Source organism: Chinchilla lanigera, unplaced genomic scaffold (genome assembly GCF_000276665.1).
Source record: "Chinchilla lanigera isolate Chin_1 unplaced genomic scaffold, ChiLan1.0 scaffold00106, whole genome shotgun sequence".
NCBI lineage: Eukaryota > Metazoa > Chordata > Mammalia > Rodentia > Chinchillidae > Chinchilla > Chinchilla lanigera.
In genome coordinates this window covers 2,358,440-2,380,149 of record NW_004955507.1, presented here as the reverse complement: position 1 = coordinate 2,380,149, position 21,710 = coordinate 2,358,440, and the positions used below count along the sequence as shown (strand labels likewise).

Here is a 21,710-nt window from a genome sequence, read left to right as displayed (position 1 = left end):
TTGAATGTCCCACCACAGTTGAACAGTTGTTGAGGAAGGGGTACCGGGAGGACAAAGCTGTGAAAAATGAAACTTGCCATGTGCATACCTTTTAACATTCCAGCCAGAAGTACTGTTCATAGTGCTATAGTTCCCTCTGTATATACATTACAGATGCTTTCATAATAAAATTGAAATTTTATTGCTATTAGTGTACTGACAAGCATAAAACTTTCTATGGCTTACCTTGCCAGCAAAATCACAGGGAGAGTATGATAAATGTGACCTTTCTCAAACAAAATTTCACCTATTATTTTTGGAGAAGAAAAGTCCCACACTTAATTTTGTATAGTTTACTACCATTAAAAAACATACCACACACACAGAACTTAAAAATTTAAGTATTTTCCTTTAGAATAAAATTTCCATCAGATTTTAGCACAAAAAATTCCTCATATAAACACAAATTTAAGATAACTTTAATTGAAGAAAATGTTCATTAACAATGAAGTTAACAATGCTTACTATTCTTTAAACATGATATACAATATTAATATATACTATATATTTCCAATTAACTCCATTCTTAGGCTCAATTTAAGAAACACAATTTTAACAGGTTTTATACAAAAAAATATTTCACTAAGAAAGTAGATAAACTGCACAAAAACAGTACAAGTATCATCTGCATAGCAAGATAGTTTGAAGCATCTATGTATGGCTTTCTTTAAAATAAAACTATTAGGGGGATGGGCCCATTTGGGACCTACTGTTACAGTTGACATATGTAAACTGTTTCACATCTTTTTTAGGCACTTGCTAATAGTGTTCAATCCCTGAAAAATCAATTTAATTAAAAAAAAATCTACATCATACATAAAAACCAAGAAAATAAACATGAATAAAGTCTTATATGTATATTCCTTTTAAATTAAACAACCAGTTTTATTAGTGCATGCACAGAACTAAACTAAAATTTCTGTCAAAAACTTTCTGTGCAAAGTTATACAACAAAGTACAAAAAATTATGTACAGATTTGTTATATACAGAAAAAAAGCCCTGAAGTTTTCAATTAATGAAAATATCATTAACACTTATAGTAACAATGTAACAAAAAATTATATAGTACATAATTTTGTAATATAAGAACTTTATTATCCAATGAGCCAACAAAACGATGCAAGCCTAGAAGGTGAAAAGTGTAACTCTACTGCTTCTATGGTCAGGAAAATGCTCGTTTCTGGCACGTCCCTCAGGAATCTGTCCTAAAGTCTTATGAAATGCTACGTGTCCACTATTAATGCTTTCCCACTTTCAAAAACCAACAGTCAGTATGGATGTGCTCTGCACTGTCAGTCATGCTGAAAAGCTGCTGACAAAAGTGGTCTGTCTGACTGGGCGTGGTGGCACACGCCTGTAATCCCAGCAACAGGAGGCTGAGGCAGAAGGATAGTGAGTTCAAGGGCAGCCTGGGCTATATAGCAAGTTCAAGGTCAGTCTGGGTGAGGCAACAAGACCCTGTTTAAAAACAAACAAAAAAACAAACATACATATACACAGCCAAAAAGTCTGTCCTAATTTGGACATATTTAAATAATAATAGCAATTAAACACAAGTATGTGATCTACTTTGTTAATGTTGTTTCAAATCATCTGTAAAATATCTGATTTTCAAAAGAATCTAATCCATTTGAAGCACTTCTATATTCTATGGTCTTAAAAGGGACAGCAACCATAAACAATGATGCCTGTTTGGTTTACAGGAAAAAAATTTAAATCAGATAGACATAGTTCTATGCAAGGATATGATTGAAAAATATAACCCAATTTGGAAAAATGCTGAAAATTATTAACTGGATTTTAAAACTAAACAAAGACTTTCATTTTTTTCTCGAGGCTGCCCATCTACTGCAATACAGCCATTTAGAAAAAGAAAATCACCTTGGGAGGGTATTCTAATCTCTGACATGGGACACGGCTTAAGAGAAAACATGATTTAGTTGTCCAAAACTTCAAGTATTACTTAAGATGTAACTATGGTGAGTTAAATGTACTTTTCAAAGGAGTCTAACACTCTTCAAATGAACTGAATTAGCAACACAGAATAACTACTCAGGGTCTCTGTATCTTTACAAGTGATGAGAAACTCATTCAGTCACATTGTGAAAGAGCTCTCCATCTATAGAGGAGCTACATTTATCAGATTCATAAGGCTAGTGGAAAAAGAGTGGGAAGGAAGCTGTCTGCCATCATCTATACTAAGAATCCCCAAGGAACTAAATTGAAAAACTGATCAAAATTATCTTTAACCATAAATTCCCACAAATATATCTTTAAGAAATTAAATCAAGATCCATCTGACTGATGTTTTTTCAAAACTTATGTGTGTAATGATGGCATTTTCAAGTACCACACATAAAGTTTTTGCTATTCCATGGAAATAGAACAAACTTCTTAAAAATATTGCAGGAACTATTCTGAGTAGAAAATGTCCAGATCATGTTAACTCAATCCACTGTTTCCTTCTAATTTTATTTCTCCTTGATAATTTTGGTGAATTATTCTAACATATTCCAATCCCGAGTAGCTTCCATTAAATGTCTCTGCCCATGACCAGCCCAAGCATCCTGATTGTCAAATACTCTACCACAAAACCAACAGTTAAACCTAGCTTTCAAAACATTTTCAGAGGTAGTTTTCACAATCTGGTAATTGTTTTTGCTTGTCTTTTTGAGTGTTAGTTTTAGCACAAATCTTTCTTTCACAGAACTAACAGGTTTAATTGTTTTATGCCTCTTGGAAAGATCATCATAAATTGCTTTAGATGGGTTATAACAAACTGGTTCCTGTAAAGCACTTACAGTTCTTCTTGACAATGAAACCTTAACTATGTGTCCATTAAATTTAGTGACAGTTTTCATTACATTTGCTACTTCTGGTGCATCTGCATCAGGATGGTTCAAAACCACAACAGGTTGGTTTTTCCTAGGACATTTCACAAGCTGCGTGGAGCAAAAAGGGAAAAGTCGCAAAATTCTGACTGAATCTTTGGAAAGCCTAGGTTTGCTAAATCCCAATGTTTCATGTCCATCCTCAGCTTTAGCCTTTTCTTTACACTTCCTATGCAACGTGGATTTTTTTCTTGCAGGTTCTTGGTAACTATCCTTACACTTCCGTTTACAGTTTCGGTTTCTAGATACAAAGGCAGCTTCTGAATCATTGCTTCTTACCTGAGTTTTTATTTTTGAAAAATTTCTTTTGGAAGTTCTTCTATTGAAATTTCTCTCAGCTGTACAATTTGTTTTACACCGTAATACTCTGGCTTCTGAATGATCACTGATATGTACTGGTTCCTCAGAAGATTCTGGGCATGTTGCAGTAGAAGCTACAACAATTTCATTTGCTGGCATCAAATCATCTACTAAGAAGGGTAAGGCATCTCTAGAAGATTCCGGCTCTTTCTGCTCTGTAGTCTGATTAGAAGGTACACTGTCTTTCTGAAATGAGGATACAGAGCTGCTAACTGGCATATTATTAGCAGCAGTAACATTTAAAACAGGGTTAAAAATTTTCAGCAGTATCTTTTGTGGTGTTCCTTCCGGTCTCTTTGGCTGTATATTTTGATAGTAAGTACTATTTTGGACGAACTTGGGCTTAAGCAGCTCAGTATTATTTGGCATCACACACTTCAACAAAACAGCTTGTTTGCCATCAGGCAAAAGGGTATAAAGAGGAGATTTTGGAAAATTTTCATTCTGCTGTTTTACTGAATCCGAGATATTCAACTTTGTGCCCTGCTGCTCAGACAATACATTAGTAGGGACAGCTTTCGCTGAAGGATTTGAAGGTTTAGTAACATTAGAGCCTTTTAACGGGAATGTACTTTCTGAGCTACTTTTCATGCTCAAACAACTGCCAATGCTGGAACAAAATGCAGGTGTAAGACAATTACTGTTTTGTTCTACCTTTAAAAAAGGTGTTTTGCAAGGCTCCTTAGTCGTAATTGCACAAGCTGGTACACTCTCAGTTTTGACAGTGGAACCACCTTCAGGTTTCCTATTATTAAATGTCAAAATAATCCCAGGTTTCTTGTTTAAAAGAAGAGAAGCAGGCACACCCTGTGCATTAACCAGTGAAAGTGGTCTTCCTGAAACAAGATGTAATCCAGGCTTATTAGCGACATGCAATGGTATAAAAAAACCTTTTGGAGTTTGAACAAATATAGTTTTTTTCTGTTCTGAGTTTAGAAGTGGATTCTGCATATATAAAGAACCTGAATTTTGTGTAGTGGCTCGTAGTTTGTCCTTTACAAGTTGCTGTGTTATTATTGCATCTGACTGAGTCTTAAGTAATGTGCTAATACCTGAAATTTTAGATGTCTTCTCTGAATCTCTCATCTCCTGTGAAACTGACAGCACTTGTTTCTCTTTTCCATTAAATTTTGAATTTAGATCATTTGTAGCCACACTACCACCAACACTGCCCGATGGAACTGGGAAGACACTCTCCAGTTTGATATCTTTTGATGATTCAACTACTGTTCCTTCTCCCTCATGTTTCTGAAGCGACTGGTCACAATGAAGTGTCAGGCTTTTACTTGGAATTTTAGAGTCTTCTTTTACATATTTTGGTTTTAATTCCTCCTGAAGAAATTTGTTTACCTCAGGTGGCAAAAACTCTGATGCCTGTTGGCTCTGGAGAGAGAAAACAGATGTGATCCTAGGCATCATAAATGAATCAACATTAGAAAAGTCATTCCATTTTGGTTTTTCAATCACACTCTCTAAATTTTGGGTTTCATTGGTATAGAGGTTTTGTCCATCAGTATTTTGCCCTTTTTCTAAAACACACTGCTCTTCCATTTCAGCTTTCATTTTTGAAGTTCCATCTTTATCATTTAAAAGGCTGGCAGATGCTAATAGGCTATCTGGGTTTGAGCTCTCCTTCCTCACGAGTGATAAAACTGTCTCACTAATTGGTTGTTGAGCAGCTGTTCTGCTTGACGAAGATTCTCTCTGAAAGCTTTCACACAATGGTGTTCCTGAAAGTCTACGACGTTTATTAGAGTTATTCACTTTTGAGTAATTATGGAAAGGTAATGATCCTTGATTGGAGGAATCAACACGTATCTCAGAGTTGACATAATTAATGCAATAGTTATGCATATCTCCACTGCTGTATACACTTGGTTTGGCAGTATGGTTGACTTTATCTGGACTTTTATTGATGGTATTCAATACCTCAGGATGAGGCTGAATGATATGATTCCCCCATAAGTCAACAATATCTCTTGCTTCAACTTTTGTGGTCAAACTCACTGATGTGGTAACCAGTTCTGACGATGCTGGCAGAGAAGACACAGTTTTACTGTAATCCACTGTTTGAAGCATATTATTCCTTTCAGTTATCAAAGCCAATTCTTTTTCTGAGATTATTTTCCCCGAAAGTATAGGAGATGAACATGAAAATGGAGTTGTTTTCATATAAACTGTGTCATTTAGATCAGTTGTCACTCCTGTTAAAAATCCAGTGGTATCCAAAGTCTGGGGCTGCAAATTAGCAGTACTGTCCTTTGCAGCATCTGACTGTGAGACTGGTAAGTATAAATTCTGCTTATTGGTAGGCAACAATTTTATTACAATATGCTGCCTTCCATCCACCAACCTGAAGCCCATAAACTTAGCACTATAGTTAGCAGGAATTCTTATTTTATTATTTTTCACCATTAACACTGTAGGTCCTTGTACAGCAGTCTTCAAGCAATCTGAAGTAGAATTTGATCCCTCATCAGCTCTATTACACTGCCCACTGTCTAGAAAGGCTGGCTTTTCTGACTCTGACTCTGTGGGCGTATCACTATTCTCACAATGTGGTCTCTCACTTTTTTCTTCATTTAAATGCTCTTGACCAACATGGCTCTGGTCTTCAGATTTAATCTGTGTACTGTTTATTAAATTCAGCACTTGAGTGTTTTTGTCAATACTTCTGTCACTTCCACTGTTAATTTTCTTACGTATCCAGAATGCCTTCCTTGATGCACCTATTTTATATCTTTTCAGTATTAGCTTAAGTCCTGCTGAAGTCTTTGCCATCCTGTTTTCATATTTATCTTTCTCCATTTTTTCTTTTGCGTATAAGTGTTCCTTGTGAAAAGTTATAACATGTCTTACCAGATGATCTTTCCTGGTGGCACCATAGCTACAATATTGACAAGGGAAAGGAAGAGTAGCAGAATGAACATGAAGATGCTTCTGAAGCTCTCCTTTGGTAAAACATACATGATGGCACTTACTACATCTATAATGAATTTCATTATGTCTGTGAATGTGCTGAACAAATGTGCCAACGTCCTGGGTGGAGAATATACACTTTTCACATTGGAAATTACCATTAACACAGTGTGTGGATATGAAATGTTTTGTCAAGTCCAGTAAAGTATATACACACTCACTGTTACAAATGTCACATTTTACTAAAGTGCTTCTGTGGGTTTGGCGGTGTTGTTTAAATATCTGGAAGTCATTTGCTGAAAAACTGCACATTTCACAAGGATATGAAGGTAATTCACCATGGTGCCACATTTGAAAGTGTTTCTGCAAATCATTTGGGCTGTATCGTGTGTTATCTCCACATTTTAAACAGCTGAAATTGAGTATTTTTGCAGACATTTTTATACCTTCTTCTTCGGCTCTCTCAGACTTCTGAAGCAATGTACATTCTTCTGTACAGCTTACAGTCTTTATACTGATAGATTTTCTTGCAGTCTGTGGTTTGCTACAAAATAATTTTCTGTATTTATTAACTTCATGTTTCATTAGAACTTCATTTGGAATATTTACCTTCGGCAAGTCAATTTTCACATTTTTTAGTTCATAATGAAAACTACTTCCTGAAATTTTTGGTTTAGGTACTGATCTAATAGTATCAACAATGAGATTTTTTGTACCATATTCTAAAGTAGTTTCTTTTTCATCACAAAATAACTTGTTCTCTTCAGATGGCATGATTTAAAAATCCCAGTTTCTTTTGCTCTGAAAATTCTCAATGTTACTTGTAATTTAAACAGGAAGCAGTATTTTCTTGAGACATCTTCAAAATAACCAGGATTCTGCACACATCAATTCACCTAAAATTAAATAAAAAATTGAAATTTTCATCATAAAATTAAAAATCAACTTTGTATTTTTAAGTTTATTTTGACACAAAGTAACAATGTTAACCAAAAACACATATTAAAGACACAAAAGATCTGTTTTCAAGTATGTCAAGAGTAATAGTTGAAAGTAAAAAACTTACCAACAAGTAATAGTTGAAAGTAATAGTTGAAAGTAAATCTTACCAACAAGTAATAGTTGAAAGTAAAAAACTAATCTGGAAATCTGGAAATGCAAGCTCTTGTTACAATTCTGGTATGTGACACTGGGAAAACTTCAACTTCTTTGTACCTCAGTTTCCTCATCTAAGAAACTACAAGTACCTTTTGGTAAGTACCTTCAAGCTGTACGATTTCTATACTAAGGTGATATGACAATTTTAAAAGAGGGTTTTAATAGCTAAATCTTGAAAGCAACCTATATATATATATATATCCATCAACAGGTATTTATACACTATGGAGTACTATTCAGCCATAAAAAAGATACATTTGAATCATGTGTAGGAAAATAAAGACATATTGAGACCATAATGTTAAGTGAAATAAATTAGACACAAAAGGTTAAATATTACAGTTTCTCTTATGTGAGAAACCCAAAGTATAAATACTTTAGAAGGAAGATAAAAGACAGAAGATAGGAAACAGAGAGACAGACTTTATGGAGATGGGAATGGAGTCCAGGGATGAGATATGGGAGGGAGGCTGGGGGAAAGGAAGGTAAAAGAGATAAAGATGTGGTATGTGTATGCACCAATTCCCGACAGTGAGTGTGACCATTATGTATCACAAACATACAGTGGGACCTCGGTTCATGAACTTTTAATTTGTTCCATGATTTTGGAAAAGAGGACCACATTAGTGTTTGTGTGAGAAAGATGGCCACGGTCCTGTTTGTCACCCAGCGTAGAGTTTGCAAACAAAAACAAAATTCTGCCAAATATTTTTGTTTGTGAACCAAACGTCAAACGAAAGTATTTATAACCAAGCTACCACTGTGCTAACAGTAAAGGGAAGAAGGAAAAAAGAAACTGTGAGAACTCAATATTAAAACAGAAACATTAAACCTATTGGAAGAGAAAGTAGGTAAAAACCTTGAAGACATAGGGGCAGGCAGAGAGTTCATGAAGAAAAACCAAATTGCACGTGAAACACTTGAAAGAATCAACAACTGGGATCTCACTCTACTGAAAAGTTTCTGCACATCTAAAGAAATCACCAGCAGAGTAAGAAGAAAACCCACAAACTGGGAAAAAATTTTAGCTGACTGTCCCTCAGACAAAGGGCTTCTATCTAGAACATATAAAGAATTAAAAAATATCAGCCCCTCCAAATTCAAAGACCCAAGCCAAAAATAGGCAGCTGAGATGAATACACACTTCTCAGATAAAGAAATACAAATGGCAAATAAATTCATGAGAAAATGTTCAACATCATTAGTCATTTGAGAAATGTAAATTAAAACATTGAGATTCCACCTTACCCCAGTAAGAATGGCTAGCATTAAGAAATCAACCAATAACAAATGCTGGCGAGGCTGCGGAGAAATAGGAACTCTTCTCCACTGCTAGTGGGAATGCAGACTGGTGAAACTACTGTGGAAATCAGTTTGGAGAGTCCTCAGCAAACTAGGTCTAGAGATCCCCTTCAACCCAGTTATTACCCTTCTGGGTATTTTCCCAGAAGATCTAAAAAATCACACATCACAGCGATATATGTGCACCTATGTCCACAGCAGTGCAATTTTTAATTGCTAAATTGTGGAAGCAACCCAAATGTCCATCCACTGAGGATTGGATAAAAAAATTGTGGTACTTTTATATAATGGAATATTACTCAGCTATAAAGAAAGATAAACTTGAGGCTTTTATAGGTAAATGGTCACAACTAGAGACTATACTCATAAGTAAAATAAATCAGACCTGCATGTGCAAGCACCACATTGTCTCACTAATGTAAGACCTGAAAGTGAATAAAAACTAGGAGGTATGACAGACATTGTGAAACGAAAGGAAAATGCTCAAAGGTAAACAGCAATTGGGGTGTGGGAAAAGACAAGCAAAAGAAGGAGAAATTTTGTAGGTATGTATATACAGGATAGTTAACATAGTTGAACTACTGTCTTCTATATCTTTGCTGAAAGAAACAGTTAATGATTCCTTGATTGAGCAGTACTGCATGTCTCTATTTGTTTTCTTGAGAAACCACTTTGAAGATACCAATATGTAATACAACAAGCATTGTTAATTTCATACCACTTTGTAACTCTGTACTGTTTGTACTGTTCTTTTGCTATTTTGTAAATGGTTGACTGTTGGTTCATGTTTTCCTTCTTTTATTTTTAAAATAAAAAATAAAAATAAAAGGAAAGAAGAAAGAAACTGTGAGTCAAGTAAACTCCTTTACAGTTTTTTTTTTAAAAACCAGGGTTTTAATGATCCATGTATTTATTGACTGATCATTAGACTGACTGAGACAAGGTCTTGCTATGTTGCCCAGGGTGGTCACGAACACCCAAGCTAAAGGGATTGTCCTGTCTCAGCCTCCTAAGTAACAGAGCTACAGACATGCATCACTGCACATGGTTGTATGCATTTAAAAGTCTAGACAAGAAAATCCTAAAAACTTAAGCTCCAGTTTATATAAGGTGGTTTGTTTATGCATCAGTAACTAATTTTTTCATTTCCTCATGTGATCATAGCTAAAAGCGCCATTCCCCTAACACAATAAATAATGAACAAATGAGTAAAAGCTTCATTCATTAAATACAAACAACAAAAGGTATTTTCCACTGCCCCAAGTTATCACTACTAATTGGTTAAAACAAACAGGAAGAAATAAAAATAAATAGCACAACTCTCTTAGTAACAAAGTCCATCTAACCTTGCTGGTTTCCTACCATTTTGGCCATTTGGTTGGTTTTTTTGTTTGTCTGTTTATTGTCGCTAGAACTCAGAAAGATGCAAGTAACAAAACCCTGTCTCTACCCATCTCTATTTATTGAAGCATTTACTCTCAAGGCTTTCTCTTTCTTCTCCTTCCTCCTTTCCCTTTTCCTTCCTTTTTTCTTTTTTTTTAAATATCCCTACCTCTACTTTCTATCCCTAGCTCTACTTTCTTTATTTCATCATCTGTAAAAGGGAAGGAAAAAAATTACTACTTCCCTTTCCCTTACTCTTTCACAAGGTTGTTCTGAAGATTAAATGAGAAAACACACATAAAGGTATCTTGTGAAGTACTACATGAATTGTAGCTACCATTAATACTATATGCGATTACTACGTGGGACATGACAAAACACAGCTGAGATTAAAATCTGCGTACTAAAGTTTCACTATTAAAAATATCAAACTTGGGACTGGGGATTTAGCTCAACAGCAAAGCGCCTGCCTAGCAAGCGCAAGATCGTGAGTTTGATTCCTGGTACCGGAAGAAAAACAAATAAACAAACAAACAAAAAATATCAAACTCTATACTAGAAATTTTTAAATTTTGGTACTCAAATATTTATGTGTGTGTGTGTGTGTGTGTATATATATATATATATATATATATATATATATATAATGTAAAATTAGATCAGCCAAAGCATAAATAATATTAAGCTCCATTCATGTCCAAAGTAAAGTCTCACCTTTAAATTTCAATCAATCTACAAACACTTAGGAACTCTACTATTTCAGAAATGCTTTGTGGGAATATAATTAAAAGTTCAATTACTTTATGTATTAAGAGGTCCTTTTAATATTTCTCATACTTAATCCTTTGGGCTGGGTCTACAAAAACACATTCATATACATGCTAAACTGACAGCATATATTGTATTAAAATGATACTAGCTTACTGATTATTTTTACATATTATGCCTCACACAGTAAAATGTTAAAATATTACTTTCATAAATTTCCTACAGAACTAAATACAAAAACTTCTTAAAAAGAAAAATAATGAATTGTTAGAAAAAAAGTTCAATGATACCTAGTAGATACTCTACACCATTACAAAACATTTCTTACACAGTGATTTCCCATCTATGGAACTTTTACCATACCAGAATCTGAAAGTAAGGTTCAAATATGTGAAACTTTTTTAAACACAGCTAGTAATGGTTGTTTTGCATTTTCCAGTATAGGATGTGGGGGACATTCTGGATTACCATACCCAAGCTTTTCTATTACTATATATACAAGAGACAATTATGGGTCTCATTACAAAAAGGCCAAGTGCTTCTTACAGCAGTACCACATGTTGAAAAACGTATTTGTATAATGCTCCAAAATTCTATTTTTATATTGCTCCTATCCAAAAATTAATAAGACCTGGCCTTGCATAACTTCTGAGATCAAGTAACATCAGGTGGGTGGTATGGCCACAGATAAATATTGTATTTCTAAATACTATCAATTTTTCTTCAAAATATCTAAACAATTTAAATTTTAAAAAAACATGAAGTCTGACAGCCAGTAGAAAAATGGGCTTCTGAAACAACTAACAAAAGAAATAAATGCCTAATACATTAATGTGAACTGTGATGAATGCTATGGGAGGCAGGAAAAGAAAACTAAGCAAGATGTGTGGCAGCCAAAATAGATACCACAAAGCTCACTCACAAAAGTACATGCCCTTTCTTCATAGGCATGTCGTGAACATTCTTTTAGGCAGAATAGACTCCTATTTCAATTTTATATTGTAAATGCAGGAAATGTCATTGAAGTCTACACTTTAAAATGCCTAATTGAAAAAAAATTAGAAAAAGAAAACCAGAATGGTACTAGCACAGGATTTCCTTAAAGATGAGTGGATTTGAGTTTATATTGAAGGGATACATACCAACTGCAGTAATAAAGATTTAGGGTCACCAAAAAAAAAAAAAAAAGCCCAACTTTATGTGAATTCCACCCCAAGAAAAAAGGGGGTGGACACAGAATCCAAAAAGCACAGCTAGTCAAAGTCACCTAGCCTAAGGACAAAACAGGCACCAGTGTATCAATAATCTTTGAGGGCAATTCTGCAATACAGAACAATTATTAAGCAAGATGGTCCCAAATCATGTCAAAATTTATACTAAAAATACTCTATTTAAGAAGGCATGAAATTATTTAATGTATTTATTTTATTTAATGTATTTCAGCACATTAAATTTTTTCATCAAAAATAGGTAATCTAGAAAGTTCATTTAAATCGAGTTCCCATTTCTGATAATGTCAAATATTTTTAAATTAGGAAGATTACTTATTATACATGTCCATGCACGTACATCATAAGACCTCCTTTTATGGGACAATATCATCTTTAAATATCTTTTGACTTTCTATATAACTATCTGTATGCTCTCAAAAGCCTAATATTTTAGGGTCTAAACTACGTTTTCCATGTTTCTTATATTGGGAACAGCACAAACTCCTCTGCCAGACTATGTATTCCCAATATTGCTTAAAAAAATATGGCTGGCTGGTTGTGGTGAAGAAGTAGGAAATTCAACTGTTCAAATCTCATTACAATACTATGTAACCTAGGAGTCAAAATGCTATGCAATAGAACACAACAGCTTTGGCTTCCTTGGGGCTAACCCTGGGTCCAATGGACCCACCCCTTACTCTTCTACTATAAATTTGTACTTCAGCATTATAGTAGCTGACTGTGTGTCTCAGTACCTTTCCCCAAGGGATAAAGGAAGCAATCTATATGTTTACCCACTTCATACGATCAATAACAGTGTGCACGTGTGCAAAAGTGGCAAAATGGGATTTAGAACCGCCTTTATAGTCTAACTGGTTTTGGCATGTTTACCTGAGTATCACAGACAGTTCAACAGATCCACCCCACTCTAGGACTTGTTAAAAAAAAGTTTCTTTGATTTTTTTTTTGGTAGAAGTAGCCCAATTCATTACAATGGCACAAAGAAACCAGATTTACAAGCTTTAAAGGAGGCCAAAAGTGAATCATCAGATTACTCATGCATGGATTATGAAGATGATCCATTATGGTAAAACACATGCATTCATAACAGAAGACTGATGTGGGTGGAGAATGATGATGATGGTGGTGATGATGACGACTTTGACATGGGCCATGTGAGCCAAAATTCCTGTGACAGTGAAATGGAGCAAGAATTGACTGACACAGACACAGGGAAGGCAGACCTCCTTGATTCAGATGATGAAGAAAACAGCAGTGTGAGTACCTATTTGACTAGTCGAAATGTTGCAAAATGGTCATGTGACCAAATGGAACAAGCCAATATTAGAACTGGGTCTGAACATATAGTGAAGGTCTCACAAGGGGTGAAATATATTGGACAGAATGCCAACATTGACATTCAATGTTGGAAACTGTAACAGAGGAAACGCTACAAGACCCTGTGAATACACAAAGGCTGAAATGCAAGTAAAATGTTCTGTATGCACCAATAACCATATTAAAAAATGTATTTATGACCCTCACTAGCTGAACTGAAAGCATTCACAGGTCTTATTAAAATAAATCTTAGCACAGACTTCTCATGTGATCACAGGAATGTAAAAGACTTACAGAAAAGTGATGGGCCAAAATATGACATAAAAATTTATACCTTTGTAGATGCAAAAATTCATGCTTTCAATTTAGACATTTATCCTGGAACTCAGCCGACAAGTCCTTACTAGTATAGTAATAAACTGAATGAAGTTGTGAACAGACTTATTGCTCCCATCTCCCACACTGGTCGGACTGTGATATCCAACTGATGTTACATTTGCTAACAGCACAAGTTGAACAGCACAGGGACTGTACACAGGAACAAAGCAGAAATTCCCAATGAATTTTGCAATCTCAAAACAGACTGTATAATACAATCTTTGGATTTCAGAAAGATGTAACACTACCTCAGATATGGCAAAGAAAAACAAACTGGTACTGCTGATGTCAACATTTCACCACCATGGAAATACTGATTTTGTCAAGGGAAACCTCGACAAAACAGAAGGCTGAGATGGAAACTTTCAACAACAAATTATGCAGTTATGATGTCACTTGAAACACAAAGCACTGACCAATGGTTGTGTTTTACTTGATCCTAAACATGTGTGGAATAGCTTGACAGTTTATAAAGAAAATAACAAGTGCAAAGTATCATGGAGAAATTTTCTTAAGAAAAAAAAATGTTTCTGCCCTGGGAACTATGCAAAAAAACCTGTGGAACACACTGGTGAGCTGACAGGTGAACAGGCAGGCACAGCATCACAAAGACCTACTATGACAACAGGAAACAAAAAAGATGTCAACTGTGCCCTGCTAGAGCGTACAAGAAAACAAAATATACATGCTATCAGTTTGAGTCATGCATGAAACATCAATTGTCACGTAGGAAGACTCCCTGGGGTATGACAGCTTATTTTTATAGTAGAGTTCTATTGTTATTTTCATTGTAGTTCATATAGGAATTTATTTGTTTTTTTTTAAGCTATCTTGTGTGTGTGTGTATATAAATATATATTTCCCTTCCTTCTTTCTTTTCTTCTTTCCCTCATCCCAGTTGTTCTTTCTTGTTAAGCAGATTCTTTCCTTTTCACAATATCTTCTTTAAAATTTATTTTAAAAGTAAAAAAAGGAAAACATATTAACAAACAGACATCCATTTACAAAATAGCATAAGAACAATACAAGCAATACTGCATTACACACAAAGTGGTAAGAAATTAACAATGGTTGTTGTGGTTTCTCAGAAAAACAAATAGAGACATGCCAGATTGATTAAATAATTAATCATTAACTGTTCCGTTCAGTAAAGCAATAGAAGTAAGTAGTAAAACTATGTTAGGAATTTATAGGAATTTATTGTATAGGAATTTATTTCTGATGTTATTTTTAAGGTTTTGTAAGCAAGTACACAGCTGATATAAAAAGCTGATATAAAGATATAAAAAGCTGATATAAAGATATAAAAAGCTGATATAAAAAGTTGATATAAAAGGTTTTATAAGCAAGTACACAGCTGATATAAAAATGCTGATGTCTATTTTAAATGCATAATACTTATTAAGAATTTAATAATTTACTTTACTGATATTTTATATTCCTGTTAACTACACACTGTGTATTACAAGAACCTCCTGACAAAACAAGACCACTAAGATGTCAAATATGTCCCACAAAAAGGCCAGGAAAACAAAAGACATGGCTGTCAGTGCAAGCAATTTGTATGCACAGAACATGCTTTTGTTGTGTGTGTGGACTGCCTTTGTGTGTAGACTGTCTTAGGTGTGATAGTTGAAGCAAAGAACTTTTTTTGTAGGATGCTATTGGTATTTTCATTGTAGTTCATATAGTAACTTTATTTCTGATGTTTGTTTTGACTTTGTACATCAAAAAAGTTGATGCTGAAAATTTTGATGCCTTTTATAGGCTCAATAAATATTAAAAACTCTATTTTTGTGATTTTTCTCCTGTTAAGTGCAATTGTTTAATATAATAAAACTTATAAAATTAAAATTAATAATTCATCAATAAAAATATTCTAAAGAATAAACATGGGTCTTGTGGACCCATCTTTCTGTGCCTTGATGACAAAATTACTCTTATGCCCCAAGGACTAATTATGGTTCACCTGAAGCTTGAAAATGCATTATACAAAAACCATTAAGTACTTTGTTCCTAAGTATCTAAAGGCTTGATATCTAGCAGAAACTCATTCAATATTACTATTGCTTATGTCCTGTTTCATCTTTGACATCTTTTCTGCATTACTCTTAAGAGGTAATCATTTAATGTTGAACATCAGTATTTTTATATGTAATTTATAATACATAACAGGCACCCAGATTGGTCAATGGACTATTAAGAAATGGGCCACACAGAGGGAGGTGAGCAATCCAAACTTCACCTCTATTTACAGCTGCTTCCCAGTGCCACCGCTGGGAAGTGCCTCCTGTCAGATCAGCGGTCACATTAGATTTTCATAGGACCTTGAACCTCCTATGAACTGGGCATGCCAGGAATCTAAGTCCCATGGTCCTTTGAATCATCCAGACTTCCACTATTGCCACCCCACCCCAAGGCCCTTGAAAAATTGTGTTTCATGAAACCAGTCCCTAATACCAAAAAGGCGGGGGCTGGGGATTTAGCTCAGCAGCACAGTGGCATAGCGCCTGCCTGGCAAGCGCAAGGTTGTGAGTTCGATTCCTGGTACCAGAAAAACAAAACAAAACAAAACAAACAAACAAACAAAAAATACCAAAAAAGCTGGGGACTGCTGACATACAGTAAGAGGGGAGTTCATATATTTTAGTTTTGCATTTGTACTTTGCCTTCAGATTTCAATTTTGTCTAGAAAATGTATTTGGTTTTCAACTATGTGCAACCTGTAAGCATGTAGAAGCAATGATGATACCTGATAGCAACTTATACTAGAATCCCTCCTTGATCAAAAAAAGTACAGTCTACTACAAACATTTCAGGTAGCATGAAAAAAAGGAAAGAGAAATTTTGCAGTAATTTTAAACCTCCAACCTATTAGGTTAATGCTGTTTTTATTACAGTCCAATCTCCACCCCATCAACAAGGATTACTAATTTTAAGTGTGTTACTTAAATTACTGTATGATTTATCTTATAAGACTTGACCAATATCTAAGTCTTAAGAAAAATTTTAAGCGCATTAAAGTAATTCAGCAGAGTTTCCTGCATCAAGATAATTTAAGCTATTTGACTTCCTACCTCTCCCAAGGGCCCCAGAATAACCAAAAATATAATAAAGAAAATCCTACAAAATAGGAACAAAAAAATTCCATTAAAATATTACATATTGGGCCAGGGATATAGCTCAGTGGCACAAGTGCCTCCCTGGTAAGTGCAAGTTCCTGAGTTCAATTCCTGGTATCAAAAAAAAAAAAAAATTACATATTATAAGATATTTGATAGGAAATGATCTGGTGATAGAAGAGTGAAAATAAGTACTGACCTACTAAAAATTATCTTTTCTCTTTTCTGGAACAGGTTATTACTATTTTGCTCAGTCTGGCCTCAATTTTCTGGGCTTAGTGATCCTCCTGCCTCAGTCTCCCCAGTAGCTGGGGACTAGCCACATGCCATCACACCCAGCTACCAACTAACCACCATTTTTGAAGAGGTAGTCCACTAAGAGACATTCATTTAAACAATATTTAATGAGCATCTGTCTGTTATACTTCATTATAAAAAGTGAGTGACAAAATTCTGCCCAATCCCTCTACTAAACATACCTTGGGAGAGAAAGCAAGAATGACTGGAGTAGAGCCCTTTCGATGATGATGCCTCGGGCTAAGATATAAAAAGAAAAATTAAAGGATGGAAAACAATACAGTGGAAAAAACAATACAGTGGAAAACAATACACCTGCCAAAAAGCACGAGTAACTATCCTAATTTCAGACAAAATTTTTGCCACCTACTTCTCAAAGGATTTATAGAATATATAAGGAACTAAAAACAGGTAAGACTTCCCCAAATAAAAGATTTAACCGAAAAATGGGCATATGAAATGAACAGACAGTTCTCAGATGAAGTAGTACAAACAGTCAATAAAATGTAATGAAATACATGAGAAAACTGTCAACATCTCTGGTCATTTGAGCAATGCAAATTAAAAGAATAATGGGATTCCATGTCAGTCCAGAAAGAATGGCCATTATGCAGAAATCAAACAATAACATATGATGGAGAGACAGGAGGGGAAAAGAAATCTTTTTCATTGTTGGCAGGAATGTAAACTAGTACAATCACCATGGAAATCAATATGGAGATTCTTCAAAAAACTAAAACTAGACCATTTCTATGAAATGGAATTCCTTCTAAGAAAATGAGGTATTTATACACAATGGAGTACTGTTCTGCCATAAAGGATAAACGAGGTATTTGTAGGAAATTGAGCGTTTGTTGACATCATAATGTTAAGTGAAGTAAATCAAGGCACAAAAGCTTAAATATTGCATGACTTCTCTTATAAAAGAACCCCAATATACAAATAAAAGACAAACAATAAGAATAAAAAGACAGAAAAAACTTATTGTGATCCAGCATGGCTAATATATCTGAATGCATACCTTGATGTAGTATAATTATCTCACATGTTTTACATGTTTTTTGGCCTGTTAGTCTGGCTGTTAATCTGTGTTTATAATAATTAACTTCATAGAGACTTATGAAATAAATCTGATGCTAGCAAAGAAAAAAGAAAAAATTTTAAAAAGAAGGTGAAAAGGAAGGGAAAAGAAGAATTGAGATGTGTTATGTACATGTACCAACTTCCCACAACATTATGTACTACAAACATGTATTAGGGGCTGGGGATTTAGCTCAGTGGCGAAGCGCCTGCCTGGCAAGCACAAGGTTGTGAGTTCGATTCCTGGTACCAGAAGAAAAACGAAAAACAAACAAAAAAGACCAAAAAAACAACAAAAAAACCCCATGTATTAGTAAAAATTTCATAAAATAAAATTTTTAAAATAAAGTAAAAAAGAGAAATAAAGATGCCAAGTAAAAACTAAAGAAATTTACAACCAAGCCAGTACTGAAAAAAAAAAAAAAAAAGACAATCTTAAACACAGAGGAAGTCAATTACAACAACAAGGTCAAGGGAAAGAATAAATCTCACTGAAAGAATAGTTAAACAAATGAGAAACAACAATGAATCAAACATTGGAAAAAAAACAAAAATGACAAGAATTAGTGTATACTTTTCTATAATAACAACACTTCAGGTAAATAGTGTTCCTTTTCCAAAAAAAAGGCACAGACCGGCAGACTGGATCTAAAGCAAGACCCATCTATACGATGCTTGCAAGAGACACAGTTCACTTGTATATATAGTATGAGCTGGAAATCAAAGGTGGAAAATGATACTCTAAGCAGCAGACTTTACGCGTTCATTACAAGGCTGTAATTCATGTCTTGTTGCTGAACCAACAACTGAACTGGCTTGAACCACCAGTGGTACATGCATGACTGTCTTTTCAGGTGGCTCCTTATTGATTTTAATAATAAAAAGACCAATTAAAATGATTAGACCCATCTGTACCTCCAATGGTACAGACCACCTGATGGGACAGTCATGTATATACTACTGAAGATTCAAGCCAGCACATATGTACATGTTAAAGCAAGCAGGAGGAATATCTTTACTTTCATCCAGCAAAGGTGATGTCAAATCAAATTTAGTCAGAAGAAACAAAGATCACTACATATAGTGAAGGGAACAATTCACCAAGACAAAATAACAATTATATATGCAGCAAACAATGTTAAATTCAATTCTGTAAAACGCTACCTAAATAAAAAGACAGACAGATATCATAGAGGGGGACTTTACTATGCCACTCTCACAAACAGAACAACCAGACAAAATCAATCAACAAAGAAACATAGTTAAACTACACTATAGATCAAATGGATTTAACATATGTATACAGAGTTTAATCCAACAACAGTGAAATGCATATTCTTTTCAGCATCTCAAAGAACTTTCTCAAAAAATATACCACAATTTAGGCCATAAAGCAAGTCTCAATAAACACAAAAAGTCTGAAATAATTTCATACACTCTGTAAGAATCACAATGGAATGAACTAGAAATTAACAGCAGAAGAGTACAAAAACTGCACAAACACATGGAGATTGAAAAATATATTCCCTAGAATCAAACAATTTTGTGCTGAAAGAAGTGAGCACCCTAGAATCAAATAATAATAGAAACACATCACAGAATCTGTGAGACATATTAAAAGCAGCTCTAAGTAGGAATTTTATAGCTGTAAGTAACTACATTAGAAAAACAGTGATTCCTATAATGAGAATCTCCAGGTACTAGAAAAAGAACAACAAATCAAATTTCAAATCACTGAAAGGGAAGATGAAATAAAGATCATAGTAATAAAATTGAGACTTAAAAAATACAAAAGATCAAGCAGTCCAAGAGTAGGTTTTTTGAAAAGATAATCAAGGTTGATATAAACCCTTAGCAAAATTTACTAATAGAAAAAGAGAAGCCCTACATTAGTAATATTCGAAATGAAAAATTACAACAAACATTACTGAGATTTGGAGAATTATCAGAAGTTACTCTGAAAACTTGTATTACAGAATCTAGAAGAAATGGAAAATTCCCAGACAAATAATGACCTACCAAAACTGAAACAAGAAAATAGTTTAAAAACCTAAACACTAATAACAAGCAATGAAGTTGATGCAGTAATAAAAACTAGCAACTCAGAAAATTCCAGGCTTTATGGCTGAATTTTACCAGAGTTTTATATGAACTAGTATCAATGCTCCTCCAACTTTTCCTTGTAATAGAAAGGGAAGAAATGCTTCCAAATTTATTCCACGCAGCCAGCTTTACCTTCTCACCAAAATCAGGTAAATGCTCAATAAAAAAAGAGAAAGCTATAGATCAATATCGTTGATAAACACAAATACAACAATCCTAAGATCCTTGCCAATACAACTCAGCAACACATTAAAAAGGTCATATACCATGACCAAGACAGTTTCATCCCAGGGATGCCAAGTGTGGTTCAATATATGTAAATCAATAAACGTAATACACTATATAGATAGGTAGGGTCAAAGATAAAAATAATAATCTCAACCGATGCAGAAAAAGCTTTTCACACAATCCAATATACTTCCATGATAAAACAATTTGATGAAAAGAGATACAGAAGAATCTTCTCCTTGAACTGATAAAAGCCATACACCACAGCCAACATATGAGGAAATACTGAAAGCATTTCTTCTAAAATCAAGAACAAAACAAAGATGTCCACTCTTGCCACTCCCATACAATGTAATATTTGCAACTTCAGCCAGAACAATCAGGCAAGAGAACGGACAAAAAGAGGGGGATAAAAATCGGAAAAGAGGAACTTAAATAATCCCTATTTGAACATAATTTGAAAGACCCCAAAAACTCCATTTGAAAACTTTTAGATGATAAATTTAGCAAAGCGGCAAGACACAAAATCAACACACACACACAATCAATAGCATTCCTGTATACCACTAATAAATACACTGAAGAAGAAAACAGGAAAGCAACTCTATTCATAATAGCTTAAAAATATTTGAATGCCTAGGAATCAATCTAATCAAAGTAAAAGACCTCTACAATGAAAATTACAGAACACTGAAGAAACTGGAGAAGACACTAGAAGATGGAAAGACCTCCCTTGTTCATCAAATGGCAGAATACTGTTAAAGTGGCTAAAGTGCCAAAAGCAATCTAGAGTCAATGCAATTTCTAATTAGAATACAAACAATATTCTTCACAGAAATAGTGAAACTCCTAAAATTTATACGGAATCAGAAAAGGTCAGAGTATCCAAAGCAGTCCTGCGCAAAATCAACACTGGAGGCATCATAATACTGAATTTCAAGTTATACTACAAAGCCACAGTAACAAAACCACATATTATTGACATAAAAACAGACACGTAGAATAACAGAACACAACAGAAGACAGGAACAAATTCATGCAACTAAAGTATCTTATTTTTGACAAAGGGGCCCAAAACACACACTGAAAGAAGGAGACTCTTTTTAACAAATGGTGCTGGGAAAACTGGAGG

At 34.4% G+C, this 21,710-nt stretch overlaps 1 protein-coding gene and 1 long non-coding RNA gene across 9 annotated transcripts in view; one reads left to right on the top strand and one right to left on the bottom strand.

Moving 5' to 3' along the window:
• Positions 1–2,294: 2,294 nt before the first annotated feature.
• Positions 2,295–21,710, bottom strand: part of Znf518a (zinc finger protein 518A) — a 27,122-nt gene continuing 7,706 nt past the window's right edge. For 6 of the 8 annotated variants that reach the window (XM_005407568.2, XM_013506208.1, XM_005407566.2 and 3 more), the window contains exon 3: positions 2,295–7,106. In XM_005407568.2, the coding sequence (XP_005407625.1) occupies positions 2,539–6,984 (4,446 nt within the window). In that variant the 5' untranslated portion in view covers positions 6,985–7,106 and the 3' untranslated portion in view covers positions 2,295–2,538. Of the gene's footprint in view, positions 7,107–17,349; positions 17,408–21,710 lie in introns of all 8 variants that reach the window. The other 2 variants (XM_005407567.2, XM_013506207.1) reach the window with 1 other exon arrangement.
• The window catches only part of LOC102014472, an 11,093-nt gene continuing 3,814 nt past the window's right edge, over positions 14,432–21,710 (top strand). Inside the window, exon 1 of the long non-coding RNA XR_264371.2 lies at positions 14,432–14,492. This is a non-coding gene — a long non-coding RNA (uncharacterized LOC102014472). The remainder of the gene's footprint in view (positions 14,493–21,710) is intronic.